Source organism: Dysidea avara, chromosome 9 (assembly GCF_963678975.1).
Source record: "Dysidea avara chromosome 9, odDysAvar1.4, whole genome shotgun sequence".
NCBI classification, from domain to species: Eukaryota; Metazoa; Porifera; class Demospongiae; order Dictyoceratida; family Dysideidae; genus Dysidea; species Dysidea avara.
The window spans coordinates 24,394,965-24,405,191 of NC_089280.1; the positions used below are offsets into that span (position 1 = coordinate 24,394,965).

Sequence of the window (10,227 nt, forward strand, 5' to 3'; positions counted from 1 at the left end):
ACAGATGAAATTCCAGATCCCATGCAGACTGTGTGGCTCTCCTTAGATACTTGCCTGTTGTCTGAAGATCAACTCACCACCTGTTCTGGGATTGGTGAGTTGTGATTTCAATATTATATTATAGGGATGGTAAGATCACAAAGAGAATGCTTCAAAGATGGATGCTAACATACACAACCTCACCAGAAAAACTATACACAGTAAAACAAACTAGTGAACTTCACTAGTAATGTCTGCCACAATACTCACTATTTTTGTGTAGTGCATGACGTTCACTACTAATTTTGTAGTAACCCCACTACCATGTAGTGAGGGTCACTAATTTCTTGTGGCTGTGTGACTTTCCTTAGATGAGATCAAATCATCGCCTCATTTGGGATTTTTTCTGTGTTCAACAGAAAAAGTATTAAGCTCTTTTTCTTGGGGTATCCTGTTAAACTTGTATATATGAAATTGAACATTCCATATCCACCTAACTGTGTTCATTGATACAATCATTCCTTTAACCAATCCTGAAATTATGGTGAGCTAGAAAGCTTATTATTGTAAGTCTGTAATGTAGAACTGTCAAATTCTTGAATTACGTAAAGCTTAAAAATAATACTTGAATAATTCACGTGATTCTATTCAAACTCACACGCTGGTTTGGGGCGTTAACCGATATCGTTACGCTATGCCAGTAGTGATCGCTATGTTGTTTACAACCTAAAGTGCTCTTCTGATTGTTTAATTGCTGAGGGAATTTCTTAAGTTTTGCTGTAGCGATTTAAACGTTAGTGGAATTTCCTTCTCAAAGAAGGCAGGTGTTGTTGGCAAGAAGGGATTCTCATACGCAGGCTACACAGGCTTGATCGGTGATATGATCACCATAACAATCCATAAGGTCACCAAACGGCTGGGTATTGCTGTAAATGGTGGTGCTGACACCAGACAAGTAGCCGTCAGGATCAAAGAGATAATTGTAAGTACTGAAATAATTTTACCACATATATATTATTTGTTAAATAACAGCCAGGAGGATCTGCTGCTAAAACTGGTCAAGGGTTAAGAGTAGAACAACAGATACTACAGATAAATACCACATCACTGAAGGGCCTCAAGCACAAAGAAGCTGTGGCTATCATCAAGAGTGCCTTCGATAGCCCAGAAAAGACTATGACAATAATAGTCGTAGATCCAGAAGAAGAGGAAGAAGAAGATTACTAAGCCAACACACACACACAAACATTAATATATCTATACTGCTAATGTAACGTATGTCATTCACATCTATTGTCAATAACAGCATACCTGTACAAAAATATACATGGATGCTTTACTACCAAAGATTATGCATTAATTCACTGTATATGTTAATTGTTGTAGGACTTATCCAAATTAACATTGTCCAAAATTTCAGGCAGGGTTATCTGAAGGAGTCAAATCAGGTGGAGGCTTGACTTCCTGCTCTAGTCAGCTCTGGTTTCTATTGCGAGCTCTATCAGCAACATCCATGCCAGCAATATTTTGCGAGGCGACCACAAGTTGAATAATGCTGACCAACTGTTTGAGAACAAATATTGGTGTAGAACAGAAGAGAAGCAGCCACCATGCACCAGCATCAATAAAGAGTAAAACTACAAACAATAGAATCTAATTTAATATAAACAGTTAAAAATCAATGGTCCATTAGTAAAATAGAGTAGATAGAGTGAACAGAAAAATAATTCATTTCCAGCACACATCACAACAATTTTAACATGTACTATAATTATAATATTCGAAGGCCACTATATTATTTAGGATCATTCTGTTGTTGAAATTTCTGAATATTCAAGTCCCAGATTGCAGCTGGATAGACATGATAGAATTGGCTATGGTCTGTTTCATGTACTGTTTCATTATTGCTTTCACTTAATGAACGTTCTATTAGATTGTGACCACACTATTGACGAATATCATGCAGTTGTAATGGGGAGTTTTTTATGCAACACATCCTTGGTGTTTGTTTGCATGGGTTTAAATTTGCACCATGAAGGAATGCTAGTTTTCATAAACAAGCTTCCTCTGTTGGGCTGGTCAACATGACAACAAAACACCAGACCAGGGAGGTTTGTAGCAAAATCGAAAGTAAAAATGATATACTTTGCACAATCTTCACTTCTTCAGGTAGTCTCGAGTTATGAATGTGATATATACTGTTGAAAAGTCATAATCAAGTAGAGACAGATGAAATTCCAGACCCCATGCAGACTGTGTGGCTCTCCTTAGATACTTGCCTGTTGTCTGAAGATCAACTCACCACCTGTTCTGAGATTTGCGAGTTGTGATTTCAATATTATATTATAGGGATGGTAAAATCAAAGAAAATGCTTCAAAGATGGATGCTAACATATATACACAACCTCACCAGAAAAGCTAGCTAAACTATACACAGTAAAACAAACTAGTGAACTTCACTAGTAATGTCTGCCACAATACTCACCATTTTTGTGTAGTGCATGACGTTCACTACTAATTTTGTAGTAACCCCACTACCATGTAGTGACATTCACTACTATGTAGTGAGGGTCACTACAAAAGTAGTGAACGTCACTAATTTCTTGTGGCTGCATGCTGTGTGACTTTCCTTAGATGAGATCAAATCATCACCTCATTTGGGATTTTTTCTGTGTTCAACAGTTTTGATGTATGTTGACTCCCTGCATGCTACACAGGTTTGCAGTAGTTTCTTGTAGGTTCCTAGTGGGCCAACTTGGAATGTGACTCTGTGATAGCTGTTATAGTTAAATTACATCTGTGAATCATGGGAATGTAGAGCACATTTAGCACAATAATTAAAAACATATACAATACTGTAAACTTCAATCATGAAAATATTCAGAGTCAGTGACAAACATGTGCCTGTTTCCCTATCAACTTCTTCCCCCACTTGTCAAAGGCTACTGCAGAAATAATATTTTAACCACTGGAAAGTATGCAGTATATGTATATAGTTATTGTGTTACAAAAGGTGATATGGTAATGTGAATTCATTGAAGGGATGGGTAAGTTTATACATCTTCTTTTTTAGTCAGTTGTGCTTCTTGCAGGAAGATCTTTCAGCGATGTCAAAACTAACAATATTCTGTGAGGCTGCCACCAGTTGAAAAGCATTAACCACCTGCTTGAAAATGGATAGTGGTGCAGAGCAGAAAAGCACAAACCACCACGCCCCAAATCCGAACAATGGTAAACCTATAAGCAAGCATGCAATGTTCATTTACCATGCATAACCTCTATAGCTAGTAACCTGGTCCTGTAGTGTAGTGTAGAAGATAAACGGATAAGAAAAACACTTCATTTCCAATGCATAAAGTATAGCCATCAGTGTCTACATTAAGAGAGACAGCGTAAATACAGAGTTAGATATGTCAAATATATACCCAACTTCCATAGTACAGTTGCAGGATGATATTAGTATAGGGGTCAGTGACATAATGAGTTGATTCTCCATGTAGTGATGAACTGGCTATGTGCATGCTAATGACACACCCCCAACAACCATATGAGCTTTACCTGTATACATGAAACCAGTGACTGAATATGTCTAACAATGTCAATAATTGGAAACCTAGTCTCCAACTAGGATAGATAACACTCAAAACTACCATCAGAGAAGTTGTAACACATCTGATATGAATTCCAGCACAAGTATAAATGTATTAATAAAAATACACATGCATGTATACCTGTCAGTGACCATATCCAAGACAGTACCAAACCTGCTGGCTATAAAAGATACATTAATTGAAAATGAACTATGACTCCATTCATATAAATAATTATACAATCATATTGCTGCCCAGAAAAAAAAAATACATATATTCAGCGAGGAGATACAATCACTGCAGTTAAAATACTTTAAAATTATACACCTGGAATTTTCTGGTTAACAAGTAGACATATTTCGTGGTTAAATCTTTACTAACATTTGCTTGTACCTTCATGACCACAATTTTTTCACAGTTTTCATCCTTCACTTATTTTGAGTACATTGAAACTTTGATAAGATTAATGATAGCTACACATGTCAAGCACACAGGTGATCTCAACAATCCCTATAAGGTAAGAGATTCAAAAGGAAATCAAACTGTTGGCCAAGTGGAACAGCTGAAGCAGAAGCAAGGCAACCTTAGTAAGCACATGAAGCCAATTATAACATTGCTGGTGGTTGTAATAGTGAACTCTTCCATTTCTGTTCTATTCTTAGCAGTGTACATTCCAGGATAGTTTCTCACCAGTGCTCCGTCAAATCGTGGATTACATTATTTCTCCATTTGTGGCTTTTGTAGCAGTTTTACTTCACTCATTTGTGTATGGAATCTACTTCAAGCAGATCCGTAAGCCCCTGGTGAAGTTACTGAAGAATAGGATATGTCCACACATCTGCGCAGTTGTTGCGCCACAACCCTGAAGACCTGTTTGGATATATAAACTGTTAATCAGATTATTTAGCTATACATACATACTACGTACATGTAGCTGTCTTTGTTATTTATTACGTGATGCATTATAGGCCTTTAATCCTGTTATGTACTGATGTCTTGATTTTAAAGAACTGAGCTTAGACTATAACTATAGTCTATCCCTCTGTGACTGAAGTTTGCCTATCTGACATGTTGCTCATGGTGGTCTTTAGATCAAAATAGGAGTGATACAATATGCTTCCAATAAATTAATAAATGCATGCTTGTTTTATAGAAAATACAATCTCAGTTTTTCCTGATAGGTAAGTTATACAATTTAGTAACATGATGCTAAGAGCTTCAATTCAGATGGACTAGATATTCTTAATGATCCTTTTCAATATCTAACATGAGAAACTTTAACTTTCTCACCACTGTTAAGATCCACATTAAATAGTCATTTGAAGATAACCAGCACCATACATTGATTATTATGTGTGGACCATTCCGTTGTAGTACGTGTGGTATAGTTGAAGTGTACCTGCATGTAGAACATTTGCTTATTCTGTTTATTGTCAAACTCCTCAATAGCTGAAAAAGGTACGATGATTATCATTTTCATGCAATAGAGATAACAAAGGCCCTAATAATAATAATAATACTATTTTTGATAGAAATGCACTCAGCCACACCACATCTATTTTTTTTTTTTTTTTTTTTGTCAATGAGAAGGTTCCACAAAAGCTATTGCATATGAAGAAAGACATTATTGTGATTCATAGGTGGTGGAGACAGGGGGGCCAGGGGGGTCATGGCCTCCCCACTTTTATGGGACACTGTTTGCAAAAAAAAAAAATCGAGATACTCTAAAAAAACAGTCAGGATCTGGATACTCTAATAGAGCAGTCACAGTATTCAGAGAAGTAGTGTAGCAAGCTACTTAGTACGTATGTGTAGTTATAAATAAGGAGATAGAATTGGTAAAGAGCAGCTATTGTCAGCAGGCTGTGACCTTTTTTTTGGTCTTCAACTTACAGCTGGCCTGGCCCCCTCACTCTTTGGCCTGCTCCACTGCCCCTGTTGTGACTAATCATGGAAACATTGTAAATTTCTTGAACTAACCTGCAGAGTTAATGCAATTGTTTCAGTGTAGCTAACACTAATGTGGTGAGGGTTAATGGGTGTCATGAGGTTGAAATGCCATTCAGTGTCCAAATATCCACCATTCAATTCACCATAAAGCAAAATAGTGATTTTCAACCTCAAAATGGTGCACTTTAGTCTTTAATTTTCTTTGATTTTCTTCTGCTATAGATCATTTCAATCGCCAGTCACTGCTCTTTACAAATCTAGTCTGGAATCCGAGGTATCTGTCACATGTCATGGGTTATTACGGTATTTATTACAACACCCAATACAAAATGTATGGGGGAACTTACCACAACACATTGATTTAAGCCATTTGGATGCACCAAATTTTCTGTGAATTACGTCGGGCTTCTTCTAGCATCATTGTACTCACAGAGAGTTTTTCAACATACATCACACCTGGAAAGTTACTAGGTAAACAGTACACAACAATTAATTCATTTCATTTTTAATAGTTATTTTTCACTGATTGAATTACTAGAAATGTATTGAACATTCCAGGTGATATTTTTGCCATAACTACAGGTATAGCAAATGTCTGCAAATTGAAAAGTCTCAACAAATGATTTTAAAAATCCTTCATTGCAGCTGTCCAATTATCACCAATATTGATTATACGAGTACAAAGGTTAAAGTCAACATCACAGAGTTGTTGTGCTAATTCTGGGTCTGTTTTGATAGCTAGCTTTCTGATGTCCTAGAACTGTGCCAGATGAGACAATTGCAACACCATAGGCAAGCTAGTGGAGTGCTGAATGTGTATGCTGTCAGTGAGATCTCAGTCCATGTACAATCCGCATGACAAGTTTGGACTTGTGCTAGCAAATGTTTATTTTGAAACCTGGCTGCTACCCATCCTCCTCTAGCAGATTGATGACGAGCTCATGTTGCTCCAGACAAAATTGTCTACAATTGTGAAAAACTCTTTAGGCATTACCTTGAACACTGTACACTCTTGAGGCTATAAACAGATCTATTATGAAAGTTTTGCATGCATAGTTAGTTGGCTGTGAGTTACACTACTTTATAGAATATTAAATTATGTTTGTATGAGATTTATTGATGCATATGCAATTATAAAGTCACTGCATGATATACCTTTATATAGAAGTCACATGACATGAAAATTTGATCCCTTAAATAGCCAATTGCCCCATTATATATATTTCCTAGTTCTTTTGTACCCCACGTTTATGACATAATCACTTCAAATGTACTATAACTTTTGATTCAAATTCCTCAGATGGTTCTATACTGCCTGATCATATTGTCTGGTAAAGTTGACAAGAAGCTGCAATAACTATACATGTTGTACCATTTGTATCAGCTGTTTACATATGTTTTGCTTTCCAATATATTAGTCAGGTTCACTATGTACTTTTGTTCAAATTTTATGGGGATTAATTAGCAAACCTATATATTTTCAGAAAGCTTAGAGCATGGAGAATCTGAAAATCATTGTGTACATTTGCACAGATTCCTGCAAGGTCAGCATTTTTAAATTTCAAAATGACAGCCAATAAAGTAAGAAATTCCTGATATATCAATTTTAATTTGACATAAAAGTTCATTAATGAACTCAACAAATTCTCTGGTGACATTTTTACATCTCTTCACTAGAGGTGACAAAGTTAATCATGAAAAATTAAAAGTTTTAACAAACGGAATAGACTCGAAGAGCATCCATTATGCTGCAATAACTCAGGAATAAATTTTAGCGAAAAGAATTGAGGAATATTCCAGATTAACTGGATGAGATATACGTATAACTGGTGCAAAGTATTAGTTTGGCTTCCACAGAAACAGTTCAAGCCAGAAAAGATTGAGTTACTCTAATAGAGCAATCACTGACTCTGATAAAACAGTAAACTTTTGAGTCCATATTTCTAATGTAGCAGTCACTTTTGTGAAAGCCCTAGCTAGTGTGCTTATGTTGGGCATAAATTTCACGAGATTAGCTAATTCTAGGTTTGAAAGAATGATTGGAATTTACATAAATATTCTCCCCTAAAAGGTAATTTTGCTAATTAGCAATTGACAACTATGATTTCACCCTGACTGGCTCCAAGAGCACTTTTTTTCAGTTGGTGGTATGCATTGACATAGTCAGGTTAACTATATATGTCAAAGATAACTTGTTCAAAATTAATTTTATGGGCCTACATAAAGCTTGGAATGTAAAGCTTGGAGAATGCATGGAGATCAGTGAAATGCTTACATTTACTGTATACAGATGCCTGCATGGTAGTCAATCAGCAGTTTAAAAATAGCAGTCTATATGGCACAAATTTCTTCATCAGCCTCTTATTGACAGAGAATTGCAACAAACACCATTTCTATGTTCTCACACCCATACAGAATCCATTACTTAATGGCCTCTAAAGTGCTAAGAAACCTAAAAGTAATTTATTTGGCAGATAGTTATTGTATGAAACAAAGTGAATAAGTGAATTATTAACATTGAGAAGTAGGGTATAGCTACAGATGACAACATCATGGCTATGTATGTACGTACATATACATAACAATCATCAACCACTGTTGTCATTTTCAATGCATTATACAGTATATATAATGTATATTAGGGATCATGCAGAATTGAGCTTTTCCAGTTCAAAATATCACCCTAAAACCAGTCTCAATTTCCCTTCATGACAGCTTAGCAACATTGGTTAGACACAGCCAAGCCCCAAAATGTAAACTCCAAATTCTTCCAACAAGTTTCACTTTTTATACCAACCCAGATGTTTCATGTGAAGTACATGTATATATGGATCATGCTTGTGTTATGAGTATTGAAAAAAAGCACTTGTAACTGATGATGCTTGTTTAAAATGTGATTGTCTCAGCAAAACCCTGCCTATAGTTTGCACAAGCATGTGTTTTAAGAAAAACAAAATTTAAAACTAATGGTGAAATTACACATGCTGCAAAGAAAAAATACACAAGTTTTAACTGATTCATTACTCAGGGAAGCCAGTCTCAAATCTATGGAGCGTTCAAAAATCCTTCTGTAGCTCCAATGGTATGTGTGTCACATGCGTTTGTTTACAATGTGGACATAAACAAAAATTGTTTCATTTCTTAGATAGAACCGCCTACATACTGGTACGAGTGACTACAGGGCTAAAACCATACCTTTGTTGATTTGTCAATCCATTGTGAACATTTTAAGCCAAATCCCAACACTGTAGATGAAGATGAAGGGAAGCTATGGTTGTAAATGTAAGCGCATGCAGTTTATTTTCAACAAATCGATTTCCTTGCTCTTCCTACTGTCTAGCACTATAATTCCAAAACTATACTCACCACAATAAACTGAAACTCGGTAATCTGTTCCTTGGGCTGTTGAGAAAAAAAAGGAATCTGAAAGTTGTGCAAACTAGGCAGGTTTTTGCTGAGACGATCACAAATTGTTGATGCTGCAATGTAACTCATGAAGTAAACTGCAAATATGATCCACACAAAAACAGCCAATCTGTGAAAAAAGGTGCGGCCTTAAAAAGCCTGGGTGAAAAAAGTTGTGAAATCAAAGGTGGCAGCAAATGGCTGTAATGATGTTAATGCTAATAAATTTAATAATGGCTGTGCATTGTTAAAATTTATTAGTATTAACACCATTGCAGCCATTTGTTGGCTGCCACCTTTGATTCCACAACTTTTTTCACCCAGGCTTTTTAAGGCCGCACCTTTTTTCACAGCTTGGCTGTTTTTGTGCAGATATCACTTCCTTTTGTAAGTGCAAGTTCCAAAGCCAGCCAATGGTTGACCTTGATAATTCCTTTCAACCTTTTTCTCTTTACTACAGGAACCATTGAAGACCGCGTCACTATATGAAGAACTGTAATAAGATGAATATTGAAGGTGCATATACCCCAATAATAGCTGGGCAGATTCGACTCAAACTAGGAATGGTACTCTGAGGAAGCTTCCACTGCAGAAATGGTTAGTTATACTGTTCAAGCACTATGGAGCTACAGATACATGAAAACTTTTTTTTTTAGATTTTTTTTATTATTATTCCTAGCACCCCTTGCCACCACCCTGACATCACAGAACTATGTCACTACTCCTTCTGAAGAGAGAAAAGGAGAGCAAGTCTTCTGTAAAATACAGCACTGAGCAGCATGACCCATACCACCACTTAATGTTGAAAATACAAGTGGGGTAAAAGAACCCATCTCAATTTCGTTGTTCATACTTCCATTGTTTCTCATGTTCAAAATGTCAATAAACTACAGTGAGGATACTTGGATACAGTGATGGGCAAGTTACTTTTTAAAGTAACTAGTTACATATTACATATTACTTGCAGCTGAACTATTTAGTTACAATTACATATTACCTATAAAACAAAGTAACTGTAATAATATTACATATTATATTACTTTGTGCCCACAGCCTTAAGCTGTCACGTGTGAAACTACCACCTTATCACGTGACACGATTGCGTTGTTGGACAATGTGCAAATCTTGATTATAAGTAAGAAGCTGGTGAATAAGCCTCATTCAGTAGTCTTCATTACTTCGTTTTGGCTAGGCGTTACTCAGTGGATTACTAACGAGATTAGTAACTTCGTTACTTGTAGTAATAATATTACGTAATATTAGATTCGTTACAGTAACAATATTACTTAGGTAACGCGTTACA

At 36.0% G+C, this 10,227-nt stretch overlaps 2 protein-coding genes across 2 annotated transcripts; one reads left to right on the forward strand and one right to left on the reverse strand.

The window, feature by feature from the left end:
- The first annotated feature begins 622 nt into the window (after positions 1-622).
- LOC136267127 (whirlin-like) lies at positions 623-1,348 on the forward strand. The gene is made up of 2 exons (XM_066062193.1): positions 623-961; positions 1,012-1,348. The coding sequence occupies exons 1-2, from the start codon at positions 860-862 to the stop codon at positions 1,204-1,206; spliced, it is 297 nt and encodes a 98-aa protein (XP_065918265.1). The 5' UTR covers positions 623-859; the 3' UTR covers positions 1,207-1,348.
- Positions 1,251-9,793, reverse strand: LOC136267605 (CDP-diacylglycerol--inositol 3-phosphatidyltransferase-like). Its single transcript, XM_066062764.1, has 7 exons — positions 9,691-9,793; positions 3,711-3,750; positions 3,574-3,651; positions 3,405-3,501; positions 3,256-3,352; positions 1,649-1,744; positions 1,251-1,616 (listed from the first exon to the last, which is right to left on the reverse strand). The coding sequence occupies exons 1-7, from the start codon at positions 9,791-9,793 to the stop codon at positions 1,453-1,455; spliced, it is 675 nt and encodes a 224-aa protein (XP_065918836.1). The 3' UTR covers positions 1,251-1,452.
- Between the last annotated feature and the right edge of the window lie 434 nt (positions 9,794-10,227).

Coding starts and splice junctions, on each gene's coding strand:
- LOC136267127 (XM_066062193.1), top strand. CDS start 860: ATGATCACCATAACAATCCATAAGGTCACCAAACGGCTGGGTATTGCT. Junction 962..1,011: donor TCAGGATCAAAGAGATAATT/GTAAGTACTGAA, acceptor GTTAAATAACAG/CCAGGAGGATCTGCTGCTAA.
- LOC136267605 (XM_066062764.1), bottom strand. CDS start 9,793: ATGAGAAACAATGGAAGTATGAACAACGAAATTGAGATGGGTTCTTTT. Junction 3,751..9,690: donor GGGTCATGCTGCTCAGTGCT/GTATTTTACAGA, acceptor TATCTTTTATAG/CCAGCAGGTTTGGTACTGTC. Junction 1,745..3,255: donor CCAGGTTACTAGCTATAGAG/GTTATGCATGGT, acceptor TTATAATTATAG/TACATGTTAAAATTGTTGTG.